We start from the raw sequence: 17,360 nt of genomic DNA, 5'->3' as shown, positions 1-17,360 counted from the left end.
CTTGTCCAATGAAGAAAATTCTTCTAGCCTCCTAGCTATTGGGTGCGTTCTCATTTAGCGCGTCATGCGTCGCATCGTCCATCGCGGACCAATCAAATCATCCCATTTTATTGCCTAATATTACGACAAATACAATGGGACGATTTGATTGGTCCGCGAAGAACGACGCGACGCGTGATGCGCTAAGTGGAAACGCATCCTAATGCATCGCTCGCGCGGACGCAACAGCTGCACGTTAATGCAGCTGGACTATACTTTTCATAGTAACTGTAACTTAACATATTTTGCCTCATAGATATTATATTTGCTCACCAAACAATTTTTTATGTCTTTCTTACATTAGTGCCAATGGTATTACAGAGCCCGATTTTGCGATTAGGCTTATGAAAATTTATAATAAATTAAAATATAGAGAGATTCCTACTGCACTTTAAGCCCTATCAAACTATAAATTAGGATTGAGATTGAATTGAAATTTAGCCAATCAGAGCAAAATTCACTAATCTCAAGTTTGGTGAACTTTGCTTTGATTGACCAATTTTCAATTCAATCTCAATCTTAATCCGTAGTCTGATACGGGCTTAAAAGCTGATTTATGATGGCCGTTAATTTATGCCGGAACCGTAAAAAATTTACCAATTATAATCGAATTATAGAAGAATAATCGACTGTGATTGGTCAATTTTTTACGATTCCAGCATAAATTAACGGATTACGGCCATTATAAACCAGCCTTTAGTCGAATTAATTCAAATAATTTAGGGTGCTTTCCAGTTGCGTACACTGTGTTACACAAAACCAATTTATCGCATATTATCTTACAAGATATTTTAGATAATATATGACCAATAAACTGGTTATACGTGTGTGTCAAGATGGTTAAGTAATTGGAAAACATCCTTAGACTACTTTTATTTCAACAAACCTTTTTCCCAAAAATTACTCTGTAGCACTTTTCAGATTATTATCCTGATTATAAATATCACAATTATAAGGCGATTTTCTCTGTATTTTACTCAAAATTTTTTAAAATACCAATGTTAGTTCCCAGGTCTCCACGAAAGAGGTCTCTACTATATTCCTGCAGATCCTTTAAATCCATCGTAAAATTTTAGATATTTGCTACGCAGTTTCTGGCAGTTTCTGTCATTACGTCATTGCATGACAATATCAAAAAACATAGAACGAAATATATAAATTTCTGTATATAATGAAGTGGTTTGAGGGAAGTATTAGTGAAGCTGTTCTAACGTCAAAATCGAAAAAGGCAATTTTCGTTGTGTTTATTGAAGGTACGTAACTGCAGTTTTTAGATAGGTTAGGTCTGAGTCATATTATGGAAATTTCTCTTTTAATTAACGAAAGTAATATAAAAACACATGACAGTACATGGAGTACAAATATATAGTATGGATTTTATAGTATCATTAGCCATACTTGCAAAAATCTGGACTTTGTCATACTTTGATATATCCTTATAGGCAAAGATGACACATCAGCACAACTTGCCCAATTAATTAATGCTCCAGAGGTTTCTTCTCGTTTGGAAGAGGAGCATTTCGTAGCTATAAGAGTAGAGAGCGAATCCGAGGCTTATGGGTTTTTTGTACAGATCTGTATCCTCTCATATAAGTCTTAACAATATTATATTTTTTTTATATTCTTTTATCCATAATGCTATATCTTTTTTAGGATAGTATTTAGGATGTCATAAAATGAATTTCTTAAGAATTGGTTTTATTTTGGACTACATATGTCAATCAAAATAAGACTAATACGAGGATATTCTGAAAAAAAAAAAATATTGAATATGTGGTCTTGAAAATATAAGTTTGTAATTTATGATAATGTTTTTCAGTAAACTCAGGTGTTAAAAGAATTCTCTATATTTATAATGCTTTCAAGGTTTCCTTAAATTTATAATCAGATCAATTGGTGCCAGTACCATCTTTATTTTTCATTGGAGAAAATGGAACTCCATTGGAAATAATTGCTGGTGCTGTAACTGCAGATGATTTAGTATCAAAGATTAATAATGTATTGACACAAGCAGGAAAGACGAGTAAAAATTCTTCATCAAGCTTAATTGATGCAGAACAGAAAGCTGCAGCTGCTAGCAGCAGTAACAATGCTGCTGCTGAATCTACTGAATTACTGAATAAAGATAATGTCAAATGTAACTCAAATGTAGATTTAGTCACGCTTGAATCTACAACAGCTGATGTCTCAAATAATAAAGAGAATGCAGAAGATTCTACAAAAGCAACAGCTTCAAACACAAATAACGAAAACAATAATGAAAAACTACAAAAAAATACTGAAGATAAACAAGATGTTCAGAACAATGAATTGACAACAGAGGTATGTGAAGCACACATGAAAATAGTGAAACTTAACATAATCAGCCATAGTTATGCAAAAATATTTCAACTTACAAAATTATGATTTTTTAATTTTTATTATTAATAAGCAGTTCTATATGTCTTTCTATATAAAAGAGAAAAGGTTATAGATGTCTAAAATTAATTAAAAGACAGTTTTTGTTTTCTAATTTCGCCAATTTTTAGTAGTCTGGTTTTTTTTACTTATTTACCCCTTTTCTATTCATTACTTGCATAACTACAGCTAATTACTCAACAACAACTTATATTTGTTACACATTGACAGGAAAAACTAGAGAGAGCGCGCAAGTTAATAGAAGTTCAACGAAAACAACGAGTGGAGCAAGAAATGAAGAAAGAACAAGAACGTGAGGTTGAGAGGCGCAAAAGGGGACGCGACGTACAAAAAATGCGGCAAACACAGCAAGAATTGGAGATAAAACAAGCTTGCGAGGAAAGGATGCGGGAAAAAGTTGCCGAAGCTGCAGCCCGTGAAAAAGTTAGGCAACAAATTGTTCAAGACAAATTGGAGCGGAAACAAAAAGAGCTTGCGCTACAGGTAATACTTTAATCATTAGCATTTAACTTCTATTCCCAGCCGGAATGAACTTTAAAGTACTGTAAGAAATGTAAAGTGAACTAAGGAACATGCTTTTTTGACAAATACAACTAGATAAGAGAAGTATCGGTAAGTGTGGTACCTGAGTAGCTCAATAGTGAGAGTTATCGTCCGATAAGCGAAAGAGTTCGAATCCTGACTTCAGCTAAACCTCGTCCCGATATTTTTTCTCGTTTTACTTTGATTTTCCTTTCAATACTTGATCTGTATAATATAATAATGTTTATGTACCAAGTATATTTACCATTGAAGAGAAAACATTTTGATCTGAAGTAGAATCGAAATGTTTGGATAATATTGATAACAAATTATATTTCATGACGACTTGGAGATAATATCATAATCTTGTATTGCTTGATTTATTATGTTACAATATCTATGTAGAAGTTCCTAAAGATTTTTTTAATAATCTAATGTGATTGGACATCAAAGAGCCTTATAAAATTTATTTATACATTTTATGTTACAATAGGGACAGTTGCAGCAACAACAGCAGTGTCAACAAGAACAACCTAAACAGAATCCAATATCCAGCAACACGGCTAGAATCCAATTTAGATTGCCATCTGGCAGCACCCATACAGGGCAGTTTGAACCATCTAGTACTGTGCGCACCTTACGTAATTACGTAGTCGAAAATATCGAACTGCCCTCCCGGCAATTTTCCATGTCTACTTCATTTCCTCGAAGAATATTGACGAACGAGGAAAACGACAAGACTCTTCTAGAATTAGAACTGGTCCCAACCGCCGTTATTTTAATTCTTCCTATGAAGAAGGAATTAAAAGCTTCCTTCGTGAGTACAGTTATCTAGTATTTTTCAACAAAACATTATACTTGTATTTGTTTACTATATATCTTCTTACGTTTTCAGTCTAATGTTACAACACCGGCCACATCGGTGCAGAACGGCTTCTTATCTCGCTATATGTGGCCCTTATTTACACCCGTTATTGGTATTTACAACTTCTTCTTGGTCATAGTAGATTATTTCTTTGGCACTAACAGAAATGCGAATAATCAACGCAATTCTGACAACGATGGCACAGAAATAACAAGAACTGCCGATAGAGCGAGTCCATCAAATCATCGAAATGTAGCTCAGTCTTCGGGGTAGGTTTTCTAATTATCACGGTAAACTGTCTTACAGACACGATGGTTCTATGTACTTGCGCTTATAATATAATAAAATTACAAGAGATACAGAAATTTCAATATATTAAATGTTACTATTTATGATACAGTTTGTTTAGAAGATATTTGGGTAATCGAGAAGGGACAACAATCAGGGCACAAGGAAATATACACAGACTACATTCAGACGGTGATGATAATGATGAAAATAACACTTGGAATGGTAATTCTACACAACAAATGTAATTTATTGAAAATTTAGTTTGTATTACGCAAGCAATTGTGTTTTTAATTAATCTTGATATATATATATATATTACTATGATGCAATTGATATTCGGTACTCTTTATTGTTAATATTGTAAGTTATTCACAATATATTTTTCACACAAGTCACATGTTCTGACAAACAATTTCTAATATAATATTTAAATATATACGCGCAGTAATATCGTGAAAGCAATTATTCGTTAAACACTTTACTGTCAGTAAGATGGCCATTTTATTTGAATTGTCATTATAACGTAACGTTTATTATAATGCTTTGTTGCATTTTAAAAAACGTATATTATAATGTTAATACGTATATAATAATGCTAGCTTGATGTTTATTGGGGTGATTTAGTGCATTCTAACAAATCACAATAAATATGAGTAAAACATATTTGAAAAAAATGAACATGTAAAATGGATCACACACACACACACACATGGAATATTCAAGTAACGGGTATTGTGACACATGGACCAAAAGTAATAAGTTTCGTAAATATCAACATACGAACTATGAAAATCTCGTGAATATTTTTTGAGTTTGTGAAAAGACTCACTAGATTTGAGAAATCTGATATATATCCACACATTACCATTTCATTATATAAATCTTAAGTTTGAGAGAGTAACATAAGTTTCTTTAAAAATATTTCTCAAAATTTTTTTTTCAATTTTGGATAACAAAAGATTCGAATTATATCATTTCAATAACGAAACATATATTTTCACACTTTCTAGTAGATTATATAAATTTTATATTATTCATTATGTTTTTTACAATAACAATAAGAGTGCGATTATAAATTAAGATAATTAGTGTATGAAATATTGCAATTCGCCTATGTAAATGTCTATGTGAATTTAATAATAGATAAGAATGTTTACTTCCTAATGGTAGTAAGTGCACAAGATACAAAGGGTTTGGTTCTAGTAACGCCTAAAGTAATAAATATAAAACAACTTATGATATTATCTCTATCTCTCTCTTTTTGCTTAATTCCCTATATATTTAAGGTGAAAATATTACGTTGTTTTCTTTTCATATCCGTACTAGTTTTTGTGCTAATATAATAAACGTTAATATTTAAAGTAAGTTGGCACATTCAATTTATTCGCTACATTTAATCTAACAAAATAAATAATATCCGAAAACTCATTGATGACTTTCTTGTCTTTAAATCACTTTAAGTTGTAAGACGCCTGGTTCCTCGCTAAGGAACTCGCGATTGATGACATTAGAAAATAAACGACAAAAATTTTTGCTAACTACATTGAAATAAAAAGATATTACCATGAAATGATACTTGCGATCAATCGAGCATACTGTGAAATATTCAGAACGCTTTTGTTTGCTTTAACAATCAATAAATTATTGTAAAAATTAATGTGATACGAAATCTACTTTTTTAACTTACTTTTCTTCATAATTTCATCATGTAAATTTTCAGTTATTTATTAATTGTTAGAATAAAAAGAAAATGTTTATTTTTCACACATTTGCTCAATTAATTAGAAGTGTCATTTTATTGATATATCTTTTTGTGACTACGTATTTTGTAAGAATTTTGTGTATATTTTCTTACTTCTGACGTCATAAATCAAGATGGCCGCGGCGAAAACATAGGAACCTTAAGAATCCCGAATCTTATCCATGAAACGGCATGAAGTCAAGAAAGTAACGAAGAAAGTTTTAATAATTACATATATATGTTTAATTGTTTTAAAACAAGGTGAAATGTAAACAAAAGAAAAATCCGATATATTTTCGGCATAACTGAAATAAAAATTATGTTACAATATATGTTTATTATAAAATATCGTTGACCAATTGTAAATTATGTTTTAATAATATTTTGTAACTTGCAATACATTATGCCCAAAACTGCGACTCGAAAATTTTTCGTGTGCCGAAATATGATTCCAAAAATATATTCAAGGCAAGAAAAAACGAATGCTAGCAACCTGTCGCTGTTACATTATGCGGCAGACACATTTAAAAAAGGCCATCTACGACATTTAGAAAAGGTAATCTACGACCATCTAAGCTGTCAACAGCCACTTGTCAATTAAGTGTGAAATTAACAAATATTTTGATTTAGTAGCTACCGCAAAGGTTTCGGCTTTCTGGTCATAAAACATCACAGAAAGGCACTACATGTATCGGTAACGTGATCTCTTTCTAGTCACACTTTTCAAGTGGTTCCAGAGAACATTGTCATATAATTTCAATCCTTGCAATAAATCAAATGAAGTCCGTTTGTTGGAGTAATAATTCCAAGAGCAATGTTGTCCAACAAGGATAATTTGCGTTATCATATTCAAAATTTTAATTCGTATTTGTCAAAATCTATTTAGCTCAATCAAGTTATACGATAATTATAAATGGACTATATAAAGCCTAGACCAAATCTACATAAATAATTTTATTAGTTTGTATATTAAACGTTAAAATAAGGATTTATTATATGCAGAAGCAAATTTACTGAAATATAGTACACGAAGTAAATTTATAAATATACATGTGTGACAAACTGTTTCTTGACAATGTCTAATAATGTAACGAATATCCAGTTTTTTATGTTCATAAGGTCCTCAAAATGATCTTATTGTTATATACGATAATCTGTAAATATGTGCGCCACATAGGAGAGATGTTTCTCACTGTAATAACCGTCAGCGCCAAATGATCACCAAAATAGCAATTTCTGAGGCAGAAATACTCGTTTAACCAACGTGTTATTAAGTGGTACTATGTTATCCAGTCAATTGCCAAATCATTATATTCTATATTACCTATTTTCAGCGTAAGATAGTCTATATAGCTTTGCAAGCATTCATGCCCACATATAACATAAAAAAATTCACACCAACATTAAATTTTAATTATTAAGAATTTTATCAGATAACTGATCAAAAGAGCAAGAATATTCAACTCAGAGCTAATTCTGTCACAACCATTTAAATTGTCTGCACTCATTCTTGTAGTTAAAATTTACGATAACTCTATTAAGTCGTTGGCTTTCATAACTGAATCAATTTCGCATCTCGTCTACTCCCTATCACGATTATTAAACGACGTTCCAGGGCGGTGACAGAAATTTATGGTTACCTCATTACCACCGTTTAGTGGTCGCTACCGTCTCACACTACGAGATCATTAAAAGCTCCTTCCAGAAGCGCACGTGCTTGCCAAGATCCGCCCAGAGAATAGTCAGATTGGTCGGTTTGACGATGACGTTGTGAGCACGTGGCTTCGTAATACCGCCTCGAGGGACGAAGAATTTGACTTGTGTGCCAAAAAAATATTGTTGAACACCGTGTGCAACCCCAAGTCGCTGGTTTCGGCTCTAATCTCTCGAACAGATCAAGGGGTACCAATGTAGCCAGCTTTGCTATCTGTCTGTTTCGATCATCGATGTTTTCGTTCCTTTTCCATTTTCAAGTGCAATGTGCTAACTGACAAAAAGGATGCTGCAATGTGAGATATTGAAATCGTGGAATTATATTTCAGTGAAGTTTTATAGTTGGTTGATTGGTGTCTAAGATACGTCAACTAGATATCGCGAAAGCAGAGTTTTACTTCCTTTTGTGAAAGGATAGTTAGTGACTGACAGTTGAAGCATATAATCCTTGAAGAAAAACAACATCCTCGAAGAAAATGAGAAATTAATGTGCATCAATGTCTGCGCGATAATCACTTGAGAGTATGAAGAATTTCGATAGGTACTACTAATAAATATGTGTGAACACTTCTGAACGTCTCAGCCAAAACAAATTTAAGATGTCCGATGAACAGTTTAGAAAATCCGATTTGTTGAAAGAAGCAAACGATCCGGCGGAGAATTTAAAGATGTGCTCTTTTAGTATCGAGAGATTATTAGCGCCGAGCAAGAAGAATGAAGAAGATGATAAATTTCCACAGCAGACCGATATATTTCCGCAAAAAAGTAAGTAATAATAAAAGATATATTTAAAATTGTTACGATTAAACTTCGTTAAATATTTTACTGAGAAGAGTAAAAAGGTAAATAGTATAAATAGTATAAATAGTATAAAGTGTGTTCACTTTTATTAATTTGATAAATTATCATTGCGTTGAAAGCTTTCTTTATAATGTAATTAATGATATTCTATCCAACTTTTATGATATGAAAAATTTCATACAACACAAATATCCGAAATCCCAGAGATATCCCAGAGATGCATGATCTTTAGGATGTCTCTAAGATATATTTTAAACATTTGTATGGGATATCTCACAAACGTAGTGAGAATTGTGTGATTAACGAAATAAAAATGACTACACAATAAAACTTATTATTTGTTTATCTAATTTGTCACAATTTTATAATTTACAAGATATTATTTTTGAATATTCAATAAATTAATTAAATGTGTAATTAATAATATATTGCTTTATTATGTATTACAGAAAATTTTTGTAGTGGTAATACATATTTTTTTCTTACTTGAAAGGACTTTGCAGACAATAATCTAGATTAAAATCTGTAATAAGGAAGAACTAAAATAGTTGTGTATATATTTACTAGGTAAAGAATCGGACACGGGAGTACTTGTTGCTCCCGATTCATCTATGCTAATGGCGGAAGAAATTGAACTCGATGATACCGATATGGTTTGCTCGACATCTCCGGAACCAGAAATGTATTACGGTGAGTTTCATTAGAGTATTATTAAACAAAATTGAGTTTTCAGACAATCGTATAAATGTTTACGATGAAATATTTTTCTTAAAAGATTATTTTCTTTATTTCTCAATACACGAAAAATATATATATTTTTTCCTAAAAAAGAAATCCATATGTATATTTATTTAAAATTTCAACAAATCCGCAAATACCGGCAATACGTTTTTATTAACGCCAATCCTGGAACGGGAAAGCTTCCACGTTACACAAGTGTCGAACATCTGTATTTATTTTGTTAAATCGCCTGATTAATAAAGACATTTCGAGCGAAAACGAATGAATAAAGATTTCGAAAATATTTGAATTCGTCGATAATAGCTAATAAAGTTATTTCAGCCGAGAATATTGTTACTTTATCATCGTGGAAGCACTTTATGCACATATTTGTTTCCTGAAATCAAACGATTACGAAAGTTATCTCCATCAATGACAAACATCGGCATTTCAATCGTAAAATGTTATTAATGTGACATGTCAGAGAAAAATTAACTTAATCTTCATGACACCTGTAATTTTACACTTCGGGAGAACTGTATATGTTAGAACTGTATAGTTCTCCTGTGTGTTATTAATTCCATTAAGGATGATAAAATTTAAAGATATAATATTTGAGTATTAGTTGCAATGCAAATAATGTTTTTTAGTAAAACTGCAATTTCAAAAAAGATGTCATCTCACATTTAGTAAATCATGAAAATTGAGGGTCACTTTTTTAAACGACATCAACAGCTGTTTATACGTCTCTTTATTTCTCTTACGTCTCTTTATTTTATATTAACACAATGGCAACACAATGAGCAAAATTTTTAAGTCTTCTTTTACCGTATACTATTCGCAGAACCTTGACGGTGTTAATAAGAAGCAAAAATAGTTTTCTTAACTAATGACGGTGCAAGTGCGCCTATGTTGTAAGATCTTCATAGATTATTTGGAGTCTTTGAGACTGTCAAGAATTATATCGCCATCCGCTGAAACCGATTTTGCATCGGTTAGCTGGTAACATTATAACGGGTACCAGAGGGACTAATTGTTATAAAATCCATATGTGCGACTCCTTGCGGTAACGAATTCGTAAGATCGCGTGGAGAAGACTGTCGCCTGTGAGTTTGATCCATTACTTCCTGCAGGTTCCACGCCCACTCAATGTTTCTGCTCTTCGTCCACTATTTATTTGTCTCCTGCTAATTCTGTCATGGAAGTGCAGCAAAACCTGCTCTTTTACTTGCAATAAAATTTCAAAGATAAATGCTAGCAAGATATCTTTGAGATTTTTCTAATGTGTCTCTTTCAAAATGTGTTAGATTATTAAAGTTTTTAGAAAAAATACACGCTTCTTGAAGTATTTAATGAAATGAAATTAATGAAACGAAATTAATGAAATGTAAATATTACAAACAAATATTTTTGGGAAAAATATTTTCTTGTGAGAAATTCTGAGAAATTCAGATATTGTTTTAAAGACTTTTTTACGATATTATAGTTAATTTATTATTCATTATTTTGTCATTTTATATTGTTCATCTGAACAACGTCAATAAGCACCTAGTTTATATTCCTACTTTATTATTTATCGTTATTTATTATTATTTATTGTGTTGGGCATTATGATGTGAACGTTAGTTGTTGGCCTATGTAAATCTTGTGTATAAAGTTATTTTTGAAAATGATTGTTGTCAGAATACTCTGTTTCTAAAACTAGAATCGTCTTTGATACATTTTGGTCGAGACAACATAGTGGAGAGCGATCTTGTTTGCGTTTTACGGGTAATTAATACAAGAGCCAGGTGACTTAATTTTGCGGAATATCACAAGGGCTTAACTAATTTCCATGCGAGGTCTCGAATCTACGCCATGATTTACACGCCGTAATGGGCAAAGCGATAAATTCGAGATCCAAGGAAGGGACAATTCTCGTTTGCGTCGTGCGTTGCGAGTGAGATATGTGGGACGTCGCGTCCAACTACAAAGCCGTCAACGTGGCACGTAAATTTTCGTGAGAGAACAGCATAAAGAGCGAGGAACGACGCGAGAGAAAAGCGCTTCTTCTTGAACGAGCTCATTATGATTTGGGCAACAGTTTTACTTTCATATTAATGATGTCAGTATAAAACAGGTAGTTTATATAATCATGTACTTGTATACTCACATTCGCAGTTACTGAAATATCCATTTGTTATTGGTTTTAGTAACCAATGTCGCATCAGCTGATTTTGTATTTTGTTTCTTGAAGCAAATTAATCACGATCACTCGAAAGTATTGGGGTAATTTTCATAATAATTGGATACCTAAGTATCCGCCAGTAAGCAAAAAATCATTAATAGAACGTTATTGCAACAATATTTGGTAACATGTAACATTTTCTAATATGTAGTTTTTAACATTCTATCAACATTATTACGAATAACTTCGACACTTTAATATTTCTAAAAATTATCGCAATATATTCAAAGGTATCGTATTCTCCGATACCTTTGAAATGTTTTTAAATATTAAACAAAAATGTTCAAGAGATACGAGTAAAATCAATATTTCAAAATGTTGTTCTAATTTTTTTTGTTTACTGGCTTTTCTTAGCAGTTAAATAATATTTTTCTATATGTAGTCGAAAAATTCCGGTATTCAGATAATACTCGAGTACTTAGCTACACAGATACATTAACATCACTAATTCATATATAATACTCATATTCTTATTTCTACGCTGATCATATATATTAATTCATTAATGCTGTTAAGGTAAAAGTGTATATTCTATAAAAATGAAATATTCAATATCTTATACAGTTCTTGTATGTGACATATTTTCTCTTGCAAAGGAATCAGTAACTCCCCAGAAACATCACAAATTTCTAAGTAGCGCCGTAAAAGCATCTAAAATATATCTAAAAAGAGTAAAGCTTCTTTTACCACTTTACTGCCTGAGTAATTTAAGCAATTCTCTTTAGTATAAAATTTAACTAATTTAAATGCTAAATTCTCTTGGAATGACGAGCTTGTATAACAAAGAATTCATTCCTCAAGTTACCTCCAAAGATTTGTCAATCGTCGCGGCTCATACACAAATTAATTATCCTTACGAATGATGGCAAGCATGAAACCGCAAGCAACGTCAGACGAATGAGATTTAGCCGCGCTTTATCGTGAACTGCGCGTTCTCGTGCCATTCGTCAGCGAATAATTAGGAGACAAGTTCGCTGTGGCTCGCAGCAATTAGGTAAACTAGAGGGTGTGGTATTCTATTTCCGCGACGTTCAACGTGTCTCTGCTTCTCGAGCTTAATTCCCCTTTGCCCCCTGTGTCGTCGGCTCCTTTTTACGGCCGTATCCTCTACACCAATCCTTTCCTGCTCCTTCCCAGAGCTCATTCGTCAATGCAACCGGGACAGAAGCTCGACGACAAATGAGCCGTGCGGGAATCACGTCTTGCAGGCTCTTTTCGTACTTTTCTTTTCCACATGTTTCCGGTTGCGAGCAAGTCGTGATGATTTCACGTGTATCGCATATTGTACAATTTAATTCTGACATTCACATGATAATAATATGAAATTTTGCAGTATCTTGATTGAAGTATTAAGAATAGCTACGTATTGGGTCAATCAAAAAGTTTAGTTTGACTTCTTGTCTTCTTTGAGAGTGAGTCTTTTATCTTGAAAATAAGTAGACGAATGTTACTGGAACACTGACAAAGGATCATAGATCAAAACAAAGACATAAAGCAAGTCTATACATAAGTATGTACATTCTTATAATATACGAACAAAACACAAGTTTCTCAATGTTATATTCAAAAGCTTACAAAAATACATGGTGATCTAACTACGAAATACTAAAGCGCTGCCTCAACGGCTATCATGATCCCCTTTTGAAAACGCAAAAGCGGAGGGCTGCATCAAGTACGCACGTCACTGGCACATTACGCGCAGAGTGAATTAGAGGCGGTACGGTTTTAGCCGACGATTCTGTACTACGACCGTAGGCGAGGAAACCACGAAAAACGTGCGAGAAACGCGACAATTACGTCGCCGTCTGACAATTAGTAGCCAGTAAACGGCACTCCTCCGAACGACTCCGCCGCGAATAGTTTTTTCGGGATATTTATTGCTGGTGCAGCTCAAGAGAGGCCATTTAAATTCGCGATTTCTTTCTGTAAACTGGATAGCTCTCCCGATTCATTGACACTAGAATAACTAATACTGAATGAGCTCGATAACCAGGACGTATATCCGGGCAATTCTAAAAACTATTCGTTTCTTAGAGCAGTTGTGTTTAAAATTTCTTAAAGCATTTTTGTTTAAAAATTATTCAAAATAGGAATTAAAAATACTTAGCAATTTATTTGTCACAATAAAGTTATGTAATTTTTAATTAGAAGGTTAAAGGAAGTTTCAATAATTTTTAAGAATTTTTTTGAACACACTAAAGAGAGGAAAACCAAGGAAGACACTAATGACCTTATTTGTTATTCTGAGGATAGTGAAAATACGTCATCATTCGGAAAATCAATCGAAATATTAGTCTAACTTTGGAACTTTTGGAAGATAACAAATATTTTATTTGAAGCGGTTATTATTCAAAGAAATATTACTTCAGGAGTAACGAGTTTATTTCATCTATACCAATATCAGTAACGTTTCCAACGTTAGTCGCAAGTGTCCCATGAAAGCTCACTCAGCTGTCGCGATCCTACGCTTTTTCGTCGGATGACGAATGGGCAGATAATTAGAAGATGATCCTCCGGCGTTTAAGAGCGTGGTCTTGTTACCAGCCGCCTAAAAGCGAGTCCGAAGACATTCCTTACGACGAGCGACGCGACGTCATGTATGGCCTCCTTGTAGCCGAGATAAATATAAATATAAACAACTTCGGCGGACAAAAAGAGAGTCCCGAGATTGATGAGGAAGAGGATTCCACGGGGGTAATTGGAACCTGCTCGCACTCAACAGCACAAGCTCGCGTGTCGCGTTAACCTCATTCAAAAGCGATTAAAAAGATAAAGATATGGTGCTCACGACGAAAGTAACGGGTTTCGAATGAGTGATGACGCGATTTCGATGTTCGCATCAGTTATTCAGACAATATTATGTTATTTTCTCATTTCATCGGGCGACACGTAGCGCTTTGTAATTTGCAGTTACTTAATCAAACTTAATCAAACTATGTTTGATAGCTTGCGTTTGATACATCAACACTCGATCATCAAAAGTGTACTTACATAACACGAATATTCGATGATTAGCGGCCGATTTCATTTCCGAGGTGTCATAAATGTACTGCTGATGTATGTTGTTGCTAATTAGTCGCAAAATATGTTTAAAGAAGCTCGACAAAGCTATTATTTAGATGTTGTGTATCTTGTCGGTATAAGAATGCGAAACATTGTTGCAGAAGTGTGTACTAGCAGCAGTGGTGCGAATTCCACCACAATAGCAGATACAGACGCCCAGGAGAAAATCACTGGCAATATCAGTGACGACGAAAGGAAGAAAAGACCACGTACAGCATTCACTGCTGCACAAATTAAGTCCTTGGAGACGGAATTTGAGAGGAACAAATATCTGAGTGTGGCAAAACGGTTGCAGTTAAGCAAAACTTTAAAGCTCACGGAAACGCAGGTAAATACCTTAGATACGGTATATAAGTCAATTGTTCCTTCAAGAAGTTATCTCGTAAAGCTGATCTTACTTTGGTTCAACAATATTTAGTAGTGTTACGAACTACTCCTATACATTCGCTCATACCATAAGTAAATTTAATTAGTGCAGAGTAGGGAAAGCAGAATGCATATATCACAATTTACACAGGATATATATGTGTACTCGATAAATTGCGATAATGTCTTTGACTTCCGTAAAGTTTCTTTAGCACCTGAAGGAATTTAAGTTCCTTGTACCTCGTGTTCCTTAAAATCAACTGACTCTAAATTATGAGCCTATGGAACACCATGTGTTCAGGCGCCAGATCATGGCGCCATGGGGGAAGATTGCCCTTTTAGACCAATTAGCACTTGTACACCCATCTTTCTAGCGAACTATCATAGTTAGAAATTTTTGGCCAAGTATTTAACCTTTTCAAAGACAATTTTTTTGCATATAGGAGTTTAGACGCTAGTCATAAAATATTTAAAATTAAACATAAAAGATTTTGCAAAAATAAGTCATAGAATATGGAGTTGGTATTATATAAAAAATTATTAGCTTAAAAAATATTTATCGAAATAACCCAGTAAACATCAACCAATATTAATACTACATCAATGTTATAATTTCTACTTAACAATGTAAGTGCAATATAACACATATTGTATGCAACAGTCACATTGTTGTGTGGTTTATTATAATGTTAATGCGTTGATATTTACTGGTTGATATTTACTGGAATAGAAATGATAATTTAATATGCGTTGATATTTACTGCGTTAATGCGTTGATATTTACTGGTTGATATTTACTGGAATAAAAGTGATAATTTAATATTTACTTAATATATAAGCGTTTCATGCAAAAAATCCTAAATGATATAATGGGGTTGTAGCAAGTTTCAAGAAAGGTTTTCGAAATAATTTCTCCTCTATGTTTCACAAGTTCTACTTTTGTTTTTACATTGATCTTAATCCACCGTGCACTTTCAACGTGCATTATCTTCCAAAATTAAACCCGTGAAAGTGTCATAATTCCTTCACATGACGATTCCATTACAAAGCCCGCTAAGTGTGACGATTACATAAGATCCAGCCGTGCACTTTGTAGCGCGCGCTTTATACTTCCATGCGCTCTAAACTAATTAATTTACGGCACGCACTCGGAATATTCACCATCGCGGAGATTACACTACGCCGTCATCGCCGGCTCGTTGCTCGCCGGCAATAATTGCCAGCGTCGGTCGAAATATCGCGAACGAGCCGGATAATTATCTCCGCGATCGTGGCCGAAAGGGAGAACGATCGGACGACGGATCAGAGGCAAGAAAGAGACGCGTCGTGCCGTAGACATAACTGTCACAATATTTCTCAGAGTTAACGAGCCGGTTCGGGGGGCCCCTTTTCTCCTCTTCTCGCACGCCTATCTTATACGTCCCGTCGTCGCGCAGCTTGCATCCGCGGCGGAACGAAATGTACCGAGCGACGGCTGCTGCGCGCCGTCGAGGCGACGAACCGGAGAGGCGTCGATTTTTTAATTAGGATACATGGCTGACTGTATACTCGCCTCGCGACTACCTCTGGAAAGATCTAAATATCCAGAAGAAACTTAAATCTATACAAAGAACAGTGTTCTATTTTCTATAGCGTTCCGTAATACATTATTATTAGATAAAATGGTTACCGCTTCCAACATTCTTCGCAATATTGCATACTCACACGTAGAAAAAATATTTTATTGCTAAGAAAAACGATTACTATACTTCCTTTACGTAATAGTATTCTTCACCAAAGAATATTTTCTTGATAATATCTTAGTATCTTAAAATATACTCATTACAAATATTATAAAAGCATATTATTGTGTATAAAATCATGTATATTTTTATATGATTATATATGAACTTTTTTCCGGATATTTATTAATACATTTAATTATACATATAGAAGGAATACTTGTTCTCTTTTACTAGCATGTATAAAAATGGACACTTTTTTACTCTATTTTAAACAATATAGCATATAATTTTGCAAAATATTTTTGCGTGTTGTTTAATACTTACAATATATATAGTATCAAAACAGTACAATCTGTACTTTCTTGATTAGAAACACTCAACCTACAACTGCCTCGGTAGCGCAGTAGGCAGCGCGTAAGTCTCATAATCTTAAGGTCGTGAGTTCGATCCTCACCCGGGGCAATTATTTTACATCCTTAATCATGATAAAATTGTAAATAGTAGAATCTAAATTATAATTTTTGTTTAATCATTTAGTGATATCTTAATTTAAAATAATGTAAATATATAAAAGTTATAATTTATTCACGAACCATAACTCTTTGTCAGTGAATTAATTTATTCTCTAAGAAACGATTCTTTTACAAAATATATTTATTATACATTGATCAGGATTGATTACAGTTCTTATATAATGATGTCAAATGACGTATTATTGACATTAAAGACATCATTAATGCGTTGTTAAAATGTTATTTGACGTTATCTTGCTACTTAGGTTGTTTTGATCGACATGCCATTTTTCGATGTGTACTTTTGTAATTATATATATATATATATATATATATATATATATATATATATATATAT

At 33.2% G+C, this 17,360-nt stretch overlaps 2 protein-coding genes and 1 non-coding gene across 6 annotated transcripts in view; all 3 read left to right on the top strand.

The window, feature by feature from the left end:
* Nucleotides 1–1,097: 1,097 nt before the first annotated feature.
* Nucleotides 1,098–5,379, top strand: LOC116849404 (UBX domain-containing protein 4). The gene is made up of 7 exons (XM_032826534.1): nucleotides 1,098–1,292; nucleotides 1,482–1,616; nucleotides 1,928–2,361; nucleotides 2,668–2,940; nucleotides 3,473–3,796; nucleotides 3,875–4,113; nucleotides 4,245–5,379. Exons 1-7 carry the CDS (start codon nucleotides 1,211–1,213, stop codon nucleotides 4,378–4,380), a joined length of 1,623 nt encoding a protein of 540 aa, XP_032682425.1. The 5' UTR covers nucleotides 1,098–1,210; the 3' UTR covers nucleotides 4,381–5,379.
* Nucleotides 5,380–7,567: 2,188 nt separating this feature from the next.
* LOC116849425 (homeobox protein MSH-D-like) overlaps nucleotides 7,568–17,360 on the top strand; it is a 10,700-nt gene continuing 907 nt past the window's right edge. Inside the window, exons 1-3 of one of the 4 annotated variants that reach the window (XM_032826566.1) lie at nucleotides 7,568–8,354; nucleotides 8,958–9,080; nucleotides 14,502–14,728. In XM_032826566.1, coding sequence (XP_032682457.1) covers nucleotides 8,189–8,354; nucleotides 8,958–9,080; nucleotides 14,502–14,728 — 516 coding nt within the window. In that variant the 5' untranslated portion in view covers nucleotides 7,568–8,188. The remainder of the gene's footprint in view (nucleotides 8,355–8,957; nucleotides 9,081–14,501; nucleotides 14,729–17,360) is intronic. The other 3 variants (XM_032826565.1, XM_032826562.1, XM_032826563.1) reach the window with 3 other exon arrangements.
* Nucleotides 16,880–16,952, top strand: Trnam-cau. The gene has a single exon. It is a non-coding gene; the product is annotated as a tRNA-Met (tRNA).

Source organism: Odontomachus brunneus, unplaced genomic scaffold (genome assembly GCF_010583005.1).
Source record: "Odontomachus brunneus isolate Ranch 3 - 2012 unplaced genomic scaffold, Obru_v1 Obru_scaffold_115, whole genome shotgun sequence".
Taxonomy (NCBI): domain Eukaryota; kingdom Metazoa; phylum Arthropoda; class Insecta; order Hymenoptera; family Formicidae; genus Odontomachus; species Odontomachus brunneus.
The sequence above is the reverse complement of the archived record's forward strand: the minus strand, read 5'-3'. Positions and strand labels throughout refer to the sequence as shown.

Bases quoted from the DNA above. Each gene is read 5' to 3' on its own strand.
- LOC116849404 (XM_032826534.1), top strand. From the start codon at position 1,211: ATGAAGTGGTTTGAGGGAAGTATTAGTGAAGCTGTTCTAACGTCAAAA. The intron at 1,617-1,927 runs GTATCCTCTCAT...ATTTATAATCAG, and splicing joins TGGGTTTTTTGTACAGATCT to ATCAATTGGTGCCAGTACCA. The intron at 4,114-4,244 runs GTAGGTTTTCTA...TTTATGATACAG, and splicing joins AATGTAGCTCAGTCTTCGGG to TTTGTTTAGAAGATATTTGG.